Source organism: Hermetia illucens, chromosome 6 (assembly GCF_905115235.1).
Source record: "Hermetia illucens chromosome 6, iHerIll2.2.curated.20191125, whole genome shotgun sequence".
Lineage (NCBI taxonomy): Eukaryota > Metazoa > Arthropoda > Insecta > Diptera > Stratiomyidae > Hermetia > Hermetia illucens.
The window spans coordinates 18,233,847-18,255,409 of record NC_051854.1 but is presented as its reverse complement, the minus strand read 5'-3'; the positions used below and the strand labels follow the sequence as shown (position 1 = coordinate 18,255,409).

General features: G+C 37.7%; 1 protein-coding gene across 21 annotated transcripts in view; it reads left to right on the top strand.

The window, feature by feature from the left end:
• The window catches only part of LOC119658701 (tropomyosin-2), a 94,243-nt gene that overhangs the window by 48,341 nt on the left and 24,339 nt on the right, over nt 1–21,563 (top strand). For 10 of the 21 annotated variants that reach the window (XM_038066307.1, XM_038066296.1, XM_038066294.1 and 7 more), the window contains 2 exons: nt 14,734–14,867; nt 15,818–15,935. In XM_038066307.1, the coding sequence (XP_037922235.1) occupies nt 14,734–14,867; nt 15,818–15,935 (252 nt within the window). Of the gene's footprint in view, nt 1–1,768; nt 2,722–14,733; nt 14,868–15,064; nt 15,183–15,817; nt 15,936–21,563 lie in introns of those variants that run through there. The other 11 variants (XM_038066308.1, XM_038066297.1, XM_038066304.1 and 8 more) reach the window with 4 other exon arrangements.

The window sequence follows — 21,563 nt, the reverse complement described above, 5'->3', positions numbered from 1 at the left end:
GTGCATCAAAAATGAATAGGAAAGTAGGAAAAAATAAGAATAAGAAAAAAGAGATTATACAAAGCAGTGTCCAATAAATACTCGAATTGAGGAAATTTGGGCCAGGCAAACTTTATTTTACAAAATTCTTTGGTGAACCTAATTCTCTTCAAAATAACCCCCATTTAATGTATTGCACTTGTCTCATCCCCGCTTCCATTTTTGCACAATTCGACTTTATTTTTCAACGCAGTCTCCTTCCAGAATACAAGAATAATATAATCATTACAATGCTTTTCCAACTTTACTACACCAGCAGTGTAAACCGATTTATCTTTCGTCTCAAAATTCGCTCCAGTTCCGCAATCCCTCCTTTATTGGAGTCCTGGTGCATTCTCTTGAGGTCTGCAAACAGCCAGTAATCGCTGGCCAGGCCCGGTGTATACGATGGGTGCGGACGCAATACGAAGTTTAATTCGTGCAACATTTTTTAAGCTATTGCAGTGCCTGAACAGCATTTTTCCCATCAAGTAGCAATGATAAAACACGATATCTACACGATCTTCAATGTCCTCACAAAACTGGGGAATGCAGCTAAAAAAGTCGATTTTTAGAGCTGCTTGCGTTTATTGGGAGTTTTCTAAAGTTTTTTAAAAAAATCTACATTACTAGTTGCGAGGTTCTAAAGCAAAATCCATCTTCTTGATTTGAGTCGAGAAGAGAAAATTCAGGAAACTTACGCAGACTCCCTTCTATCCCTTTTTTCATTGAAATTTTTGTTTCGAGCCCCCAATAAAATTTCGGCTTGGAAGAATCCAGGCCTGCTCTTGATTTATCATTGACCGCTCCAGGAGTGATTGGGCCCTGGTCTAGATCAGTAAAATTCTTTGGATTTTTTATGAGCTTATTCTCTTTTCTTTAATGGAGCACAGCAAAACCGAGTTTTAAACCCATGGTATGATGTTAACCAACCCAGCCGTGCTACCTTTGCACTTAGGCAAACATAAAGTTTCAATTTGCAAATTGGAAGTCTGCACTTAGTAATTCAGTAAATTATGCTACGGAAACATTCAGCGACGGTTGCCAGCAAATACGAAAGGCAGCGTTCTCAAAAAACCATTCGATACCGTTTAACAAGTCATTAAAACTTCTTGGAACCCCTTTTTGCACTAAATACGAACTTCATTTTGAACAATCTTCGCTTCTCTACCTGGATCGGTCTTCAATGTCAACTTTCTTTTCTTAAGTAGTCCATAATCTTCGAGATCATTATACTCTCAATAATTTTTCAATTAGTCACAAGAGGTTGAGCCACTCAAGCGGCGGTGACTTAATTGGTGTTTACATTTGATTGATCATTACAGGTAACAAGCCGCTAATGGTTTCTATATGCAAGATTTGGTTCGGTATTTTTTCTTTCATGGAAGCCGTGACTGCTATTTAATCTGTCCGGGGAAAACGGACTTTCATTAAAATTTGCCTGAAAGAAAAATTGAATTCGAAAATCCCTTGCCGCTCAGACTTTATCGTAACTTGTCACAAGAACCTTCCCAGGAAATTCACTCGAATAGCAAATATCGTAATTCCAGTTATGAATGAATCACCTCTACCACTCCAAATGTTTCCACGCACGACGCACACGATCGTACTTTTCACCATATACGTACACGTTTCTACGGTATGCGAAAATGCTAGTCGCCAACCGGCTTGGAAAGTCAGTGCATGAATCATCTTCCAGCCCTTCCAGTTCCATTTCCAGCGCCTTGTCATCCATTTCCAGTGTCTGTCGTCGTGTGGTCGCTGTCGCAAAGTAGTTGGATTGGAAGTCACCGTCATTCGCTTTGAGTCGTTCTCGTTACGCCCCGCGCCATTTTGTATAGAAAATTCGTCGGACTGTCGAGTTGCACGTAAAATATCCTCTGAGCGTTGAATTGACGGGAGGAAAAGCTAGAAGTTAGTCGAAGGAGCGTAGAGTGGTCTTTGCTGTCACGGTTATCCGCAGAAAGCGAACAGAAGTCGGCCCTGTGTTGCTCGCCCGCACCCGCGAAATTTCCACTTGAGTGCAAGTGAAAGAAGCGTTTAACGGCAGAATTGGGAAAATTCGGTTGTGCGTACGGTTCTCCACGGTCCATTGATTTCCTTCCGGCGTTCGGACCTTTGCATTGTTCACAGGTGTCATTTGTGAGGGAGTCGACTAGTCCGGAAGTTCTAGTCCGCCCAGCCCCGTGGCCAGCGGTTCGATTTGATTTTTTCGGACACTGCTCAGCTGAAAATTAAGGCGAGGCTCCGTCCGCTTGACGACCGAGTGCCACCGCAGCCGCGATTCCCACCTTTAATCAGTCACCGCGAGTCAGTTAGTGTTTGCAAGACCTTCCCGTAGCGGAATCGAGTGCTTTTCTGTGATTATCTGGCGTGAGATCAATTGCTGGTGGCGATCTGATTCTTGTGATTCCTCTGGCCGGTCTGGTTTAGGAAAAAGTCTAGAAGTTTTCGTCGCGACTGAGCAGTTCAACTTTCTCGAAGTCGCGCGCCCTCGTTTCGTGTTTTTGCCGTGCTCGAGTTAATTGCAAGTGAAAGAAGAAAAAACCACCTGCGAAAATGACGACCAACATACAACAAGGCACCTTGCTCGACGTGCTCAAGAAGAAAATGCGTCAGACCAAGGAGGAAATGGAGAAGTACAAGGACGAGTGCGAGGAATTCCACAAGCGCTTGCAGTTGGAGGTTATGAGACGCGAAGAAGTGAGTGCTTTTTTTTGTGGCTTTGCGCCTAGGACATTCTAGGAATTTTCTCTGAAAAGAACACAATTTCCAAGGAAAGTGAACGATTTCCACGGGTGCACGGTGGCGATGGAAGAAACGTCATCTTGTTCGCCACCTGCAGCTGGAAACGTCAGAATGACTTTTGAGCTGGACTCGTGCTGCGGGCGCCGCCACCGTCCGGGAAATGACGTGACTGCGAGCCGGATCGCTAGCAGATGGACAGAGACGGTTCGTTGCCTTTTTCGTACTTGTCGGTGGCCTTGTCACCTTTTCAGTTCAGCAATTATTGAGTTCTATCTCTGCGGTTGCTTCGCTCTGCCTTTTTCGTGCATACGTGAGATTTGCAAGCCGGTGGGCCGCTTGGCTTGCAGTGTTGGCTCTGCTACCTGTTCCCGGCTCGAAAGTTTCGCATCTTCACTCGCGGCTTGAAATCTTGGCAACCCCCGACCAATCGAGTGTGCCACGAAACTGACCGCAGCATATCTACTGACTTTCTGTGAACGCAGTTTGCGTTTCGTAGGTGGGTTATGTCGCGATGGAGTTGGATATGTACATCGAATTCTTAAAGTTTCCCGATGTAATTTTCCTGGGAAGGAATTGTCTTATCTGTGCAGTTGATCGGCACCTGGTCGATGGCGACCGTACTACTGGAACCGGTCTGTTGGATTTTGGTACCGGTACCCGGCTCCAAAAGCCATTCTCAAGTGGATTTGCGATCGTGTGCTTGTACGCGTCTCATGGGGAGATTGCCTTTAATCAGGGTCTCGTTTCGAAGATCCCATGGAATTCAGATATTTTGAAAAAAGCCATAAAACTACTTTGAATGACGTCCCGATCGGTAATCAAGTTTCGGACAGGATCCAAGCTTTGGGCGGACACTGGTTTCCTCTAATCAACATTCAGTCAAAAACCGGTTTCTTTGTAGACCAGATCTTGCTATTTTTACTGTACACCCGCTATGCGGCAAGTATGCACAATCACGGCAGCGTCTAGATTGTGATCGGCGAAAGAATAGTGCCAGCTCGGCAAACGAAAAGTTAATTTTAGGATTTGTTTTCGTTGGAGCGAAATCGCTTTTGGAGTTTTGCTATTTGAATGACCAAAATAGAGATACCTTTTGGAGCGATGGATGAGTAAGTTTTTGCGACTTTTGGTGTGCAAAATCTTTAATCCAGAGCTTCGAATACTTCAGGTTTCATAGAAGATGGAAATTTAACTGTTTAGGATTTCTTGGTGGAAAAAGATAGATATCTGCGAACTTGTAGCAATCGGAAAATATCGTTTTGAGCAACTATTCAGCTTAAAATTCGAGCAAGTTGCATAGATAATAATTGGATTATTTAAACGATGAGGAAAGCCTTCACTTTTTGAAAATCCCTCGTTGGCGAAAACAACTTATTGCCCCGGTTTCGTTTGCTTGAAAGTGTCATTCGGCTTTATGCTACTCACTCCGTAATGCCAAGGATCTAAATGTTTGAGACTATACTGAATTCACGAGGATCCACACATTTTTCTCTGGTTTCTTTTAGAGGTTTACCTCAACTTTCTACATGTGACAATGTGCTCTAAATGTCTACTAACTTTCCTTAAAAGTTTTGGAAGAGTTGGACTGAGTCTCCTAGCATGGAAAAGTCAGAGAAAACATTGAGTCTTTCCTTTCAGTCTCTGTAAGTGGATTTTTCAAAAAATCTTCCGGGCCGGTCCTTTGACTTCCTTGGTGAAGGTTCATATTGGCTGTATGTCAAGAGATGGTTGTATCCTTTATTATGGATGATAAGCATGAATTCGCCATATAGCCCACTTAAATCTTAAGGTGACGTGCGCTCCGAAGGAGATCGAAATGAGTAATTGCGGCTATTATGTCGCTAAAGGGTGTAAACGCAATCCTTGCCATTCAAATTTTCTCCGGAATAGAATACCAAAATAGAAAGGGAGAAGGATAATTTGGCAGTTTAGAGATCCTCACCGATAACAAGTAGCGTGCAACTTCGATTGTTCAAATTACTTGTCAAGATGATCCTGTTAACAGGACTCACTATGGTGACCGTCATAAACAAAATGCAAGTATTCACGAACAATTGTCTAAAAGTTATGGGCAGGATATTGTGTCTAAAATGAGCGGATTTGATTTTGTAGAGACGCTATTCTCCAAGTAGGAGCGGAACATTAGGAACTTGGTGTCGATGGATGTATCCGCTCCAACTTTTTGGCCCACTCTAGTGTAAATTCTCTTTTCCTTTTGTTCATTGTTTTCCTTCCGGCTAGTGGGTAACCAATCCCGGGCCGTATAGGACTTGACTAATATAATTAATTGTACGTTTTTTTTCCTTGGAAGCGTATTTTTTTTAATTGTTTTTCGTTCCGGTGTGCCCATTGTTTGAATATAATACTTTTAGCAGTAGAGAAAACACTTCGAGAACTCAATGTGTGGCTGCGGTTTGTTTCTTATATGTTGGGGTGAACATCAATGATTCCAAATTTGAAATCTATCACCTTAAGGTTGACTAAAGTTTTCTGGTGTATGTTTTCTCTTTTCTATTTTATGCAGATTTAGGCTGCTTGTCTCCTTGTCTTCCGTTCCGTTTCCCTTCCTGTTTTCTAGTTCAAATCACTCGTCAAACCTACCATCAACTATTTTTAGTAAAATCTCTTAAAATCAAGTTGCTATAAATTTATTATAGTTTAATTTGATTCTTTAGCTTTGGTCCTGTTCGATAGTGTGGTTGATTTGTCTAGATCATTTAACATACCAAGCTCTCGTGGATTTTGTCGAACTTGATTTTGTATCCAATCGGCTTGTATGTTAAGGTTAAATTTAGTTAGTGAGTTTTCATCAATGCTAATAACGTGACGAAAATTAATGCAATACAATATCACTGATGTCATTTCGGGTTAATCATAGCGTGTTTAGCCACTAATCCACCGCAAAATCCCTATTACCGCGAAACGGGGTTCATTGCCTTTGGTAGGTAGCTAACACTGGAAACCATAAAAGACAATAGGTGAACGACATTGCGGTAGATTTTCGATGTGAGCCGTTCCTTTATACATTGATACATTGATCGTAAAGAACGCCAACTGTGAAGTGCCATTTCATCTAAGTCCCGCTGATGGGCAAGGCAATCTCATTGGCTTAGTATACTAGGTCGAGATATTTAAATCGTTGTCACTAATAGTGCTAGTTTTGTTCGAACCTGTAGTCAAAAATTATTTTATTCAGATGCATTTATAGGCCGTGCGATTGTTTCATTTTTGAAGAAGTTGGTCGACGCGTGGTGGTAAGACACTGGGAACCATCATCTCCGTAGAACAATTGTAGGGTCCTAGATGGTGGATGGTCCGTGACAGTGTCCATAAAAAAATGTTTTGATATACCTATTATCCTTCGAATTTTGCTCTTCGGATGGTGATAAGGCAATTTAAACCATCGCACAAGTTCCTCTGGATGTTGTGCAGTGCATATCAGAGTAGTTTGTGCGGCACACGGTCAATGATTTTTGGTTAATCTGATGATGCTTCATTCATACGAATATAATCTGATTTTCCTCTCTTTCAAATGCTTCTTGCTCTTTTTCAATAGTATGTAATAAAGGTGCCTATTCCTATTTGAGAAACGCATTTTGCTTGCTGAATCTGTTCTAGCAGATGCATCTCTTATTCTGTATTTCTTTGCTACTTCAATTGGTAAAATCAGCTTTTACCCTTTGGTGTTAATTTTGGAAGTCAAGCCGCATATTGTGTGATATCGTTCTGAACTAAATGGCAGGATAACGGAGATTAGAAAGAGTTAGATGGACAAAGAAATAGTTGGTTATCATTCAGAATCGACGCACAACTGCTTTTTCGCGAATTATTCTAGGTGTATTTGGCTTTGACTGGTAAACATGACATGCCCTTGGATCCAAAATTTGTCATCTGCATAGTTGTTGCGTATGGGCAACATCTGAGGCACGTCGTCGGTAGAACCACAAAGGGAATATGATAGGTTCTTCCGAATATTGAGGTGTTAGCTCCTCGTTCTCGTGCCCCGGATTCGAATTAAAAAAAATAGCTGACGGTTTCTTCTAGGGCAGAGGTAATTCTTCAGACGCTCCCGCGTTTGTCTTGGACGCCGCGTGATCAAAATCGGTTAAAAATCTAATTTGTCCCATTTTTATTGTTCCGTAAGCATGGCATGTCTATGAATAATGTTGTACGACATCATTCGATTTCTCTTTGGCCTCTTTTTTCCTTTTTTTTGAACTTTTAAGTTTTTCCTAAGTCCCGTAGGCTTAGTTATGGACTGCACTAATTTGGGAGCAACTTTCACATATATTTTAGTTCGCTAACCTCTGGTTTATAGGCAAAGATCTAATTTTATTAAAAACCAAAAAATAGTCGATGCTTTTGTCCAATACCAGCGTAGATCTAAATCATCATCAATTTCAGAAGCGATTTCTTAAGTTCATGTTAATCTAACGGTCTTATTTATTAATTCGTTATTAACCATGTCAAAAACTATGAGAAATTCGCGAAATCTGCCCACAAATCCCATTGAAGAAGAGTGCAATGTACGGCGGGCTTAACAATTAATGAACTCATGCCTGAAGAAGTAAATAAATATGAAAGTAGTTACGAACTCGGAAACGAGGACCATTTTAAGATACAAATTGATTTCTGTAAATTTAAAATGCCCTATTTCCTACGGTACGATTCCCTCGCATTTACAACTTTCATGTCCCTGCCTTATTGGTTTGTTGTTTGGCACAGTAGATCATTATTCATTGTATTGATCTCAAAATGAATTAGAAAATCAGTTACCCACTGTTGATAATTGACTCCCTTTAAACTGCAAATGTCTATCTTTGTGCGGCATTAATCAAAAACTTATTGTATTTGTTTGTCCTTGAGACTAATGCACGCATTGATTGTACTCAATATCCCATTGAACCTAATTCATTCTATTCAGCATTCGCCAAAACGAAGAAAACCTTTTTGAATCACGTAACTTTTCGAAAAACAGCATGATAAACGGACAAATTTCCAATTCATGTAGAAATCTAAACGGTTGTATGTTGTACATCATCAATCATACATCATCGAAACGGTCGCATGGTCGCCTAGGTCTATTTTACTCTAATTGGAGGGGGTAAAACGAGCACCGTAGAACGAAGCTATCGGCTAACGACTAAAACGGCTTATAATCTCTATCTTTGGGCATGACAACGTACGTACAAATATTTGCACTGAGCTAGATCAGCGAAAACAACATGGTTGCACGATCGCGACAACGATCGCGGTCTTTCGCGCATGATATGTATTATACTAGCATATTTTTATGTGAATCTTGCGCAACTTGAGCTTTGCACAGAATTTCATATTAGCCATTAACCATTGACGCTGAAAACGTATTGGTGGAGAGAGCGACCAGTGACGGATATTTTTGCCGGCTTGAGATGAGATAAGATGGAATACTGATAGATGATTGTAACGAATTTGGAGGTTTAAATGTTGCCAATTCCAAGCTGATTGATTCCATACGAAATGAAAAGGAAACATCGTTCCCACGAAATAATTCTCTTTACGGAAAACAATGTGAAGGAATTAAATAATTGAAATCGATTCTCATTTTTGAAGCGTTTCACATAACGAATTTTTCTAGTTTCATCTTTGTGACAAGAGTCTAAGAGCCATTATTTCAATTTATTATTCATAAGCGAGATCATATTTGAACGTGATCATTTTATGTAAATAAATATGGAGTTGTTACTAAAGGCAGCATCGTATGAATGTTTCACTGCAAATAGTTTAAATAAATAAAATCGTGTACGATAAAAGCAAAATCAGTTGACTGACTATAAACAAGAACATTTAAATCACTAATCGTTGGTTACTTGTTATTATCAAATTTTTGAGGTTCTCATGTAATTATGCGGAAATCTGATTCATGTTTTAATCTGTACTGACGAAGCAGCTAGTCATAGCTCAAAAGCGTAACGCTATGCTTGTTTTTGCCAAGTAGATATGGTTTTTCGAACCCTAGCCACGTTTTATAAGACTGCGTTCCATTACTAATTAGTAGCGTCTACATATATCAAGTACCAAAGTATAGTTTAAAAATATGCTTGGAAATTGTTGCTAGGGGCCATATTCTGCGTAAACTATCGGAATATTAAATTTAATTTTAAATCGTTTATAACCTCTTCATTTTGGTTAAGATAATGACCGACTGTTAGGCCCCAAACCCGCAACACATCATTAAGATCAATCTTCCACAGTCTTACGCCCGTTTGCTCATTCATTTGTTGCTCAGACGAAAAAATCTAGCAGTCCATTCATTCCTATCGTTTGCCGACCGAGTGAATCAGTAGTTGGCATTCCATTCCATACAGGCCTCGTCAAGGGTCCCTATAAAATCATTATCACTTTAGGAATGACGTAACTCCAAAGAAATGTACAAATAAGTGAGTTTTATGAAAAATGAGTCAACATAAAGTTGAGTTTTTATTTTCAAGGGAAAAGAAATATGCTGTGCTTGCATATGATAAAAGTTAATCAACCAATTGGAATCCATTTCGATTGCAATGCTTAAAAAAAATTGACAGCTCCAATATGATTCAGTTGATTCAAACGGATATTGAAGTCTGTTATAAAAAGTTTATAACGACGCTTTTTGGCATTTTAATATTAGTCAAACAGTTCAGACTAGGAACCTCTGCTATTTTCGTAACGTTCGTCAGTTTGAATAAATTCAATCAATTATCAATAAATGAGCCACATTCCTGTAGTATTTGATATTTTTTTTTTAATTTTCATGCAGTGGATATCTTGATGATTGATTGATATTTTTTTCCATCTGAAAATATTTGGCTGCCAATTAATTACGATTGTGAGCATAATCTACGTGTTAATTGTGGAGCTTCACAAACGATCGCTAATAGGCGCAACCCGATTTATTTTCCCTTATTTTAGGAGAAAAGCGACTGTCAATAATGGTTTGTGGACATAAAAGCTATACTGCCATAACCGACAAAACATACTAAATTAGATCATGCCAGATATTGTAATCCCAAATAACGCATAATCTTTGGGTGCCTTGTTAAAGATTAGTTGTATCGCTTTTTAGATGTCTATTTGCATCAGGTCTTAAGTTATGATATAGCAAGATTTGATTTTTGTTTGTTGTTCAGACGAGAGGTGAAAAGATTAATACAGGCCAATATTTTGACTTTGCGAATACATCTTCTGCGGATATTCCTAAAGAAAAGAATATGTGCTGATATTGTGCTGATCAAGAAAATTACGTAGTCATTGTTTTGAAGAATAAGCGCGGTTTAGTGCTGGTAGTGGTGAGCTTATTTTAATTTTTTAGCCTTTGTTTCGTTCGGTAAAAGGGTCGACTCGTCTGGGTGAAATTTGCCACTTCTCTTGAGCGTAAGTTTGATCCAGATGGAGTCTCTTAGCACACCGCCTAACGTATCAAGCCATCGGAGTTTACATATATATTCAATATTTAGTTGATGGACTAATCCAAAAGTTCCATCCTTTATTTGTTTTTAGTTCGATATTATTTTTCAAATATCGCGACCATATTTTTAACATCTTTGAGAAATACGATTTGTTTGAGCATATTTTCAAAACACTTCAGTTCGAATTTGTTGGGAGTATCCATTTGTTATCTCCTATGACTAAACTTATTGATAGGATTTTCATTGGTAGCATAGCAGAAGTCATTTAAAAAAAGCGTTCCAAATTATATGCAATATTATCTTGTAGGTTTTTCTCCGTGATTAGCAAAAATTATATAATGATTTTTTCAAAAATATTTTCTGTAACCTTCTGCCATGTAGCCTGGACCCATCCTCTATTGACAAAACTGATTTGATCTTGATTGGCTGTTCTGTACGTTTTCCTCTTTACATTCACTGGTATAGATTCATCCAGTCATCCTTGAATAGTTTGTTCAGGGGTTTTGCTGTACTCTGTTGAAGATTTTCAATCCTCCCTTTTCGGGGTCCTTCCAAAATTTCATTTCAGCGTCGACAGTTTTCTGTGACAAAATAAGCTTCTTCTTGACATAGGAAGCGGGGCCAATTTGATTAGGTACTCAACTCAATGTCGACTGATTTACTGATGTTTTTATAAAAGTAGTTACAGCACTTTCGGGGCTTAATTTTCTTATCCGATTTCAGCCTACTTTCAAATAAACGAGCGTCATCATCTGAGCCTAGCGTCCGTCGCCCACCAATGGCTTGGCTGGAACTTTGTTGAGGCCTCTTTTTAGTACGCCGAACTGCGCTGTGGTTCGTCTGTTCTTATTTCGAAATATTCCCTCGAAATCCTGGTTAAGTAAGACTATGACGGGTTGTTCAATCGCAACTGAAGACCACGACACCTACACAAATTCAAAATGAAAAACTTGAGGATTCGCTTAAATCTACTTCAGTATGTTTCTTATGCCTGATACTCCTATAAAACTTGTAATAAATTATTCTTGGAAGGACAGCAATAGATATTTCATATTAGCAAGGAAATGAAACCTAAACGGGCAAAGTAGGAAACATTTTTGAAAACTTTTCGTTTCTAAAGAAATCCTTTATTTTATGTAGACCCTCGGGGTAGGGAGAGGAAGATTCTCCCGGGCCTGATGATCTCGCGGTGGCATGCCTATAAAATTACATCAATTGTGCAATTTCTAAATTTTTACTCCGGTATCGGTTTTTCTTCCCTGTGACCCTGCCTTATGTGATATTTTTCACTATTTATTGAGCTAGACAGATGTCATTTCATACGAGATGAAAGAGTCTTATAGTGAAATATGTACTCTGGCCATATGTTTTGTTCGTATTTTAGCATGAGCAATTTTGATCAATGACCGCTTCCTTTTGCAATACAAAGTCGCAACCGCTCAGGCCATTGCTCTATTCACGTACGAATGGGATACGGTTGATGCCCGGAGGCGCAGCTTCCACCATTCTCTTACTACGAGTAGAACGGGGCCGCCCACTTTTCGCTCGGTCAACATCTCCAGTCTCACTGTATAACTCGGGAACAGGATATATGAAACGTTCGTTAACTTTTGACGGCTAAATAAATCTGTTTCGCAGTCTTGTCTGCTCTGTGAAGGCCAACAATAGTCAGGCGCACGTGATAATTACTCCACTCCATTGTGGCTATTACTCATTGCGGTGCCGTTGCAAAGTAGAGCCCTGTTTGGAAGGTTGCAACATTGCTTTCAACACGTTTGCCCCTTTTGTAGTGTACAATTTCTCAAATTCATATATATTGCCACACTTGGTATTCTTGACTAGTTTGGTAAGTAACTGCATAACTCATAGTTACTATAGATAGATTCTGAGATATTCCGACAGCATGCTTTTCCATCTCTTATTATGATAAATGCATCCAAATATGGTAATTTGCAGTTAGATTAAATTTCTAATGTGAACTGCAACTCAACGGTTTTCCAATATTTTGATCCAAATATTCGTCCATTTCGGGGTGAATCTTTTCTTGAAAACTGGGGGTCAAATCCGAAGGGTGGTGCACCAATTCCTAGTACAATTCAACTAATTTGATTACGGTGGTGCGTTGTCATGGTGAAACAACACATTCTTCGTTGTAATGTCCGGCTGTTTTTGCTCCGAATGATTTAGTAGAACAATCTAGATCATTCTGTGAGCATTCCCAAAATTGCTGGTTATACCTTTCCCGATGGACTGTTATGATTTGCAGACGCTTCAGATGCCTTCGAACCACTAAGCACAATCCCGATTGGACTCTAGCAAGTATTAGTGGATCTGTGCTTTCCTTGGCCTGGTCAAGGGATATGCCTTCTTGATTTTTTTAGGGACACGTTCATTGTGCTCAGCGGTCTCGATACTAGCCCGCAAAGCAGAAAATAATGCTTTATTATACCCAGTAACTTCTTTTTCGGTCGTTATCAATAAAGCAAAATTAGTCTCATTTAATCAACTGTCATTCGTGTATTAATAAATGTCATGACATTTGGGAAATGAGCTGTCATCTCTGAATGTGATTCAGGGCTATTTATTTTGTGTAGGAAGAGAATCTTTAAAATGTTCCAAAATTTAATCCTAGTGCTTCCTCCATTCTGCGCGGTTATTATTTCATATTTTTGTGGAGCGCCCATACTTGCACGGTGAAGTAACGCTACCTGAGGAATAGAGAGTCTTCATCAGGTATGCCTAGTCAAATCTACCTGTTGAGCTCAGCGAATAGATAGGGACTGACCATTTAAACGAGATTTGATGGAACATATATTCCAAGTTATCTATCTATTCATGCGTCCATCTACATTCCTATGGATATTACAGGAAGTTATCCAAGATGAAATGTAACCTTTTTCGTGGGATTTTGATAAATCCACCGTTTCATTATCACTTTTTCTTCATGGTCCAGCCAATCTCAGTTTCGCCCTGAATCTCATGATAGTTGTGATCGCTACATTTCTGATTTTCTCCAGATTTGAAAACGTAAAAAATTTTAATTTGTTGTCTACTCCTAAGATTCCAGCAAATTCCAAGCGATTTTATCAAGATTAAAACAAATCTCTGATTTTGCCAGAACACCAAGGAACTCTCTAGCTTTTCGAATCTTTCGTTACATAAGAATTTCAGATGGCAAGTTTGGAAAAAACCGCTCAATGAAAACAAGTTTTGCATCGTAGAGGTCGTTAACATCGGATAAGCTGTAAAAAAAAATATTCATTAGTCTGTTTTCGTTGGGTGATAAAAAATCATAGTGCTATCATGTTTTGTCGTTCGACGGAATATCCACTCTATCCATTTCGCCCTTGTATCTTTTTCACTTCAAATCTTTTTAGAATCGAATTGAAGTGAATTGCGATAGTTTTCACCCACTAGACCGCTCCTCATCCAGAAAACAATCTATTGTTTCCAGCATGTGTACCAAATCGGTTTTTCTCTATAAACTTCCACAATAGCAAGTATTTCATTACATTGTGATGCGGGTTGGAAATTGACTTGTAGAATTTCTAATTAATAAAATTCATTACACTTCACTGATATGGACTATAAGAAATCGTTGAGCTCCAGCCAGATCGTCTGGTCATGCACATTCTTCACTTCCAACTTTTTTATATCTTGTAAAGTAAGATTTCTCGGACGTGTAGAAAGGAGGGAAAGACGTTGCACTGGGTCCAAAAGTTGTGAATGCAGCCACATCCATTTATGGAAAAATGGATGAATACAATGACCTCCGTTGAATGCCGACTTCACTATATTGAGCGGCTTCGCATCATGCATGTGTTAATTGTCTCTCTGTGCATGAGACTCACGCGCCCCCAGTTTGACTTGCTGTTATTGGAAGCACTTTATCTCTCTTCTCGTGCGTATATAATCTAATCAGTTATAAATTTACGTTATTATGCTAAGTTAATGGACCAGATCGACCAGGGCCTGAAAAAATGTACTTGTTTGAAACTGGTTCCGGTCTAAGTCTAAGAGTTGACCTTCCATGTCGTGGAGTTTCCATTGCAAAGGGAAAAATCGGAAAAGCACAAATAATGAATAGAACTATAATAAAAACGGGAAATGGGGTCGAGCGCACGCATTGTAAATATAATTTGCGTTACTCAATTAGATGCATTAATTGATATGGAAATTCACTTTGTATGAACGGTTGTTGGGTTGGTTATTATTGTTCTGGGCTTGGAGGTAGGAAAGGTCCAAAGTTATTTGGAGGCTTGTTTCGTTAATGAATATCTCAAAAACCTCATCATCAAACTTCAGAGAGCCGTAAAATGCTTAAATTACTCACGCCCCTAGCGAATCTATGTAAAGTTCTGTGGAGCAGAACAGCTTACTACTTTGAAGGGTGGTAATTAGGCAACACTTAGAAGTACTTTCTTCGATCCGATGGAAATCAAACAGCGTTTCTTGGAAATTGTGTAAAAGAGAAAAATAATAAACAAAAATTTTATTGTTGGCATTTTTATTATTCCTTTCCATTTCTTTCCCCGATATTTAGGCTGAATCAGAAGTCGCCGCCTTGAACCGTCGCATTCAATTGCTCGAAGAAGATTTGGAACGTTCTGAGGAGCGTCTTGCTTCGGCCACAGCTAAATTGTCCGAAGCTTCGCAAGCTGCCGATGAAAGTGAACGGTAAGTGCCCCTTTATATCGAATTTGAATAAAGGGCTCGATTTATTTTACGTTTTATCTATAATCGCGGGAAACCCTTACCTCGTCGAAAAGAAGTATCTTTCCTTTCCTTTGGCAATCTGAGGAATTTATCGGGTTCGATCGCTAATTTACCCCTCAACATTTTTCTTTCACATGTCGATATACTCGCGTGGATAGGATACGAAAAGCTCTCGAGAATCGCACGAATATGGAAGATGACAGGGTAGCTATTTTGGAAGCACAATTATCTCAGGCAAAGTTAATTGCTGAAGAAGCAGATAAAAAATATGAGGAGGTATGAGGACGGTATACAATAATTTGTACCTGTTCGTATTATAGTTAGGTGGAGTGTTGATGGTATGGGAATGGCATTAAGAATGTTTCTTAGTTGCTCATGTGGAGAGTGTTGAACGAATGATACTTCCACAATCGAGAACTGTTGAACTTTTAATGGTCATTTGCTATACCAGAGATACTCGGTTAATTAGGGCGGTAGGGAATGTTAGGGATCAGGTTTTACAGTGAAATTTCCAGGAGTCAGCAAGTCATCGAGGGATCACCGGCACAATAAAAGAGAGAAGGAGTAGGACTTTGTTCCAAAAAGAGAGAAATCAGAAGAATTTCATACTTACGTAGATTTGTTAATAGAAAAAAAACAGAGTTCGGGTGGTGTTGGCTTATATGAATGTCTTTTTATTCATTGAAAATTACAATTTGTCTGTTATTTGAATCAAAATATTTTTTCGACTATTGGTACGTAAGCCACACGACTTAGATCTCTGCTAAAAACTAATAACTCTAATGTATTTCTATTTCTTCCAATTTCGTACATATATATTTGTAAAATGCAAAAAAATGTTTGCATGGATGATGTAAAATATTTTATAAAAACTACCGTCAACCTGAAATCTACAAAAAACACCGACACAGTGCTCGTAAGGTACTTGAAAACCGCTCGTTGGCCGATGAAGAACGTATGGATGCCCTCGAAAACCAATTGAAGGAAGCCCGTTTCCTCGCTGAAGAAGCTGACAAGAAATACGATGAGGTGCAACTCTCACAGATTACTTGATTTTTATTGTGTGTCTCTCCGTTTAATTTCTGTTTTAATCTAATAACCTAAGCATAAAACAAAAAAGGAACATAACGTGTTTTTTTGTGGAACAAGAAAAACGAAACACCTAGAGCAATTCTTAAATATTTATATTAAAAGAACAACGAAACAGAAGCGTTGGTACTCACCATGTGCGCTCTACTTTCACGGGAAAGGAGACAATAACGCGTAGAAGATATAAAGAATGAAAAACGTTTTACTGAGACGATCATTATAAAGAAACGTAGAACCAAATTTTATTATGTGAATAATTATACCTTGAAATAATTCATAAAAAGAAATCTGTAAATTAATGAAAAACTAATATTTACAATCAAAAAAATTGTGGCAGGAAAGATGTTCGATTAAATTGAAAAACTGTGAGCCTTATAAAAAGTATTTGGAAATGAATACAAAGCTATGTTAAAAGAGACGAAGTTTCACTTATTTTCTTTGAATGATTACGAGAAGGGACGTGTTTAATGAGATTTTAGTCAAGATTTTGTATTTTTTTGTTTTTGTTTTTGACGGGTATTTTTCTATACTAAATATATATTGCATAGATATTTATTGAAATACTTTAACTCATGGAAGTTATATATCTAATTATAACCTATTCTCTGGAAGCAGGTTTTGGAATAAGTAAAAACGATTACTTTAGTTCAATTGAAGACTATTAGCAAATGTTGATAGAGTAAATTATTATGACTTTTCTATTATTATTAAAAAATCGTTGAGAAATTGAGAGTAATTTTGCCTAAATTGTTATAATTGCGTACTAAAGTTATACTTTATCAAGAACCGGCAGCTATTTATTCGTTTTCAAAACCTCTTCTGCATAGTTATTAGAAACTTTCTTCGTTAGGAAAGATATTCAAAAGAATTATAAGAAAATTCTAAACAGATTTGTTTTCATGGAAATTTAAATTTTTTTTTCTAATAATTGTTATTAAACCGTTCTCTATATATATTTCTTATTGATATTATTTATTTCATCTTATTGATTTCTTAGTTGAATATCTTTAAAAATACTTATTTAATGCAACACAGTTATTTTTGTTCTTTTGCCTTACGCTTAGATAATTCAGTTGGAAAAAAATCACTATAATATTATGAAACCTTATCTATAGCTATTTACCTTATATCACACACATATCACTAACATATAAAAACCATCAATCAGGACTTCATTAGAATTTTATTAGCTTATTTATCTTTTATTTTCCGCGTTTGGAAAGATATGAAGTGAATCAGAAAAGGGTTTAATTTGGAGATATATCATTGGACGTTTATGAAAGTGGAAATTATATATACAAAATGTATTATTTGAAAAGAGATGATATCAGATATATATTATACATAAGTATATATTTTTCTAAAAAAAATAAAAAAGTTCTGAAAATGAAAATATATGGTCTTATCGATTTATAGATGGAGAATTTACAAAATAAGCTCATATGAGCGAAGAGTATAGGCTTTAGTACAGTTAGGCGTATCTGCTTTGGCCGAATCGTATTCATTTACTGAGTCTTTGATGTTTATCAGTAGCCCCTTGTCTTCTTTGCAATTTTCTGATAGGTTTTCTAATCAGTCTCCGTGATAATGCTTATCTAGTTTCTTTTATTAAATTCTAGGACACCTTGTCCTGGTATAGTTAAAGTTTATTTCTCTTGCCCAATTTTACAATTTTAGCGATATGTGGGTGTGTATTGTAATGAAGAAAAATAACTTGACGGCGTCCATCGTTGTAGTCCAGGTTGAAATTTCCATTTTTGAGCTGAGAGTATCTATCCTCAGCTGTCCCTAGAAATCATGGCATCCACTTCATGCGCATCGCAAGTGTTTCTGCTTGTTTCCACAGCTTTTTGATCATGATGGAAAGTGAAATAGAACAGATGTTGAAAATGGACATGAAAATTTATCGAAAATAATTAACATTTATCATTACCTTCTTCAACGGTGTGATAGACCAATTTAATCCTCGGCTTCTAAGATACAACACCTCCGATCTCGATCTTTCGAACGTGTTATTTAGTTGGAAAATGCTAATATATTAGAATTTTTCTGACTACGTACACAGAGTGCCCCTATGTTTACTTGGCTTTCCCACTAGTGGATTTCCTTCGACCTTGCCTTCTAATATCCTTTTAGGTACACATATTGGCATTTTGTGGCCGTTTGCAACTTAAGCTCTAAGTGAAATTTTCGATTGTAGCTTCATCAATCTTTATCAGTCAATTGACTGCCTGCTTAGTCTTGATATATACTTTTCACAAGTAGTCTCCATAAGTTTTCGGTTGGGAAGGTTTTAATAGCTGCACAATTTTATATTCAAGCTTTTGTTGTCTTGATGGAGTTGAAATTCCACGGCATTATTTGACTAAAAAGCAGAAATAAATTATTATATTTTCTAGCACTCTAACTTACCCAGTGGAATTCACTTTCAACAATGGGAATGCAAATATCAACCCTTTATGTCACAAAATGCTACCAACAACTTTCTTCTTCGAATTTTTCGTTTTGTGACCCACTCAAGTCAAATTTCTTCAAGTTCTAAAGAAATTGCTTAGAAAATAGATCGATAATAAGAAGAAGTGAGAAAGTTACGAGCCATAGAAACTTCGGGAAATTCAAATCGGGATCGGTTAGGCCTTACATCCAACTTTTGCCTGACGATGTTCTAGTTGCGGGATACAGCTCGTTGAGTTGTTAAACGGAATGTAGATATCTCTAATTTTCTAGATAAAAAATGAGTCAATTGGATTTTACATGTTCCACGCAGTGGTACGTGCAAAAACTAAAAACAACAATCTTTAGGAAAATATTCAGATCTTTATTTCTCCGACATTTCACCCAGTTGTCGCCCTCAATGACAAATCTGCTCACGTATGCTAGTTGCTTGTTGGATTCCATTTTCACAGTGAACTGTTATTTTTCGTGATATGAGTTGGAATTCTAGAGAATTCTATTCTGGGGAAGATCAGGAATAGGCCATTGGTGAATTTGATTAAGAGTTTCTTAGTGCAGTAAGCCCCTCATTAAAACATCTGCTAATAAAAGGACCATCGGAAGTCGCAACACTTGATTATATATACGCTATGCGAAAACTTTGAATTTTTAAAAAACGATTCCAAGGAAGTTTTGCTTGACTACAAATAAATGGCCATTTTTCAGTGATGATTTTCAACGTGCTAGTCTCGTGAAGACGTTAGTAAATGAAGGATATGAATACCTTTTGCAAATTTTGTTGGTAAATTTTTTGAACTTCTCTCGAAATTCCACGGAATTCTTGACAATAAAATTGAAGCCCGCCACTATGTGAATGAAGGTATGCGCTCCTACTTTTGAGAGTTCCAAATTCGCTCAAGCCGTTGTTGGCAGTGTTAATTATTTTAAGTTCGGTGCGAAATGATGTTCGCACTTTTTAGCCCCTGATTTTTAAATTTGGTCGAAAGTTTCCGATCTTACCAGAAGAGAAAACACCTTTTAGATGGTCGTTAATTTTTTTGGAGCAGTGTCATGACAATTACGGTACCATCCGAAAGATGGTTGTTCCAAAATTCCTCACAATTTATACTTGGAGCTATGACCTATACCATAGTAATCATAGTAATCTTTCGACTGTAAATGTAAATGTGACAGAATAATGAAGACATTCACAGCGCAGACATGATTTCACTAACAGCTTGAAGGTCATAGAAATTCAAGCAGTCCTTCAAATGACCATCTCCATCAAGGGTACCTTGAATCATTTTTCGATACTCGATATGTGTGTTGACCGTAGCTATAATACGGAGGCTACTATTGCTACGTTCAGCATGTGAGACGTGACTGTCTTTGCGAATGGCTTCAAAATCCCAGGCAATGCAACTGAACAGCATAGTACAAATCATCAATAAACTTATATTAAGTTACACTCCTGATTCTCTGGGATCATTATATCATGGGAATATCGTAGCGTCCCAAACAATGCGCCAAAATTAATGTGTGTATAAAATATAGGTCCTTATAGGGTGGATCTGGGTTTTCTTCTGTGATTCCAATTTAATGACCTTTAACTTTCTTGTAGGTAACGGATGGGCTAGCCAAAGAACTATATTGCCACATTGGGGGTACTACTAGGATCTGAACCAGATTCTCTATTGTGGAATATGATGGTTTATATTATCCTGGATATTTCACATACGAAATAATTAAAAACGTTTGGCTTGAATGTAGTTCTGTACGTTTGCATTTCCTGAAACCTTAATCCAGTATGCACCGATTGGACCCCATTTGACTGCTAAGTTCCTTGGCAGATCAAGTGAAATGGAGAATTTGATAAAACTCACTTGTATTTATTGTCATCGCGAGTTCATTATCTTTTGTTGCCGTAAGCTTAATACATACTTTTTGCGGGAACATTGTAAATTAATTAGTTTAATAACCAGTGGATAGCTGAATACGTTTTTGAGTTCTTTTAGCAAGCCTCCTTTTAAAAGTGTTCGTTTGCGAAACAGTGGATTTTGTAACGGATTATTTTATTATTTTATTTTGTAAATCGCGTTGCTTCGATTGATTTGACTAACTAGCACATCTTATACACTTTTTAAAGGGTTGAGGTCAGGTGATAGGGTAGTGATTTGAGCAAATCGTAGCAGTAGTATTGATACGGCCATTAGAAATTCGTCCGCCTCGTTGAAAACCGTCCAAACTACACTACCGTCATTGAAGTTTCGCGTCTAAAATACTTATGTCATAATAGAAATCATTGAAACTGTCCGGCTGATTTCGTTTCAATCGATTTTCGTTACTACAGACAATTTAAAATGGAATCGATTAAATTTTTTTCCCTCAACAAAAAGCATTTTTATTACGAACCTTAGCCCAATTTCCGTATAAGTTCGTTTGTGCGTATTTGTTAGAGATGGCCTTTTACTCATTCAAGTTCCGATGGATGGATGGTTCAGATTCGGATTCTCTATCCCTATACTATTCCATGTTGGCTTATTATATGTTCTACCAGGAATCATTTAATTGAATAGTCTCGCCCTATTCGCTGGGTTTAAGGAATAATCTACTAGATCCACCTGGTGTAGCCTTCTGTCAGGGTTTTCCATTTGAAATTTAATTAAATTTCAAATGGTTTGGACATCGCAGAAAAGTAAAGTTGACAGCGAATGATCCTTCTAGATCAAGGTATTTTGACGGGAGGCGAAAGATTCGTCTCAGCCCACGATCATTTAGCTTTCATTAGCGACTAGAATATTGTTGCACCATATCAGGCAAAAAAATGTTAATTATCCTTGGCAATCGTTAATTTTATTTCACTTCATCTCGCTGTGTAGTACCTTTTCACGTTAAGATAATAATTTTAGACTCAGAAATCCCTGGATAGTCACCTTAACATGATCCTTTTTTAAGAAAGGTAATTAGAAAAGATATGTTTCTGACAATCAGCAATATGTCTGCCGTAAAGCTAATCTATGATCTGTCGGATAAGAAAGGGAATATCAGACCTCACAATGGTGCATATATCATCTTGAATTGAAATGTGGAAGAACAGCTACACTGCTCTTCTCCCTTTTCGACAATTCTCAGTCA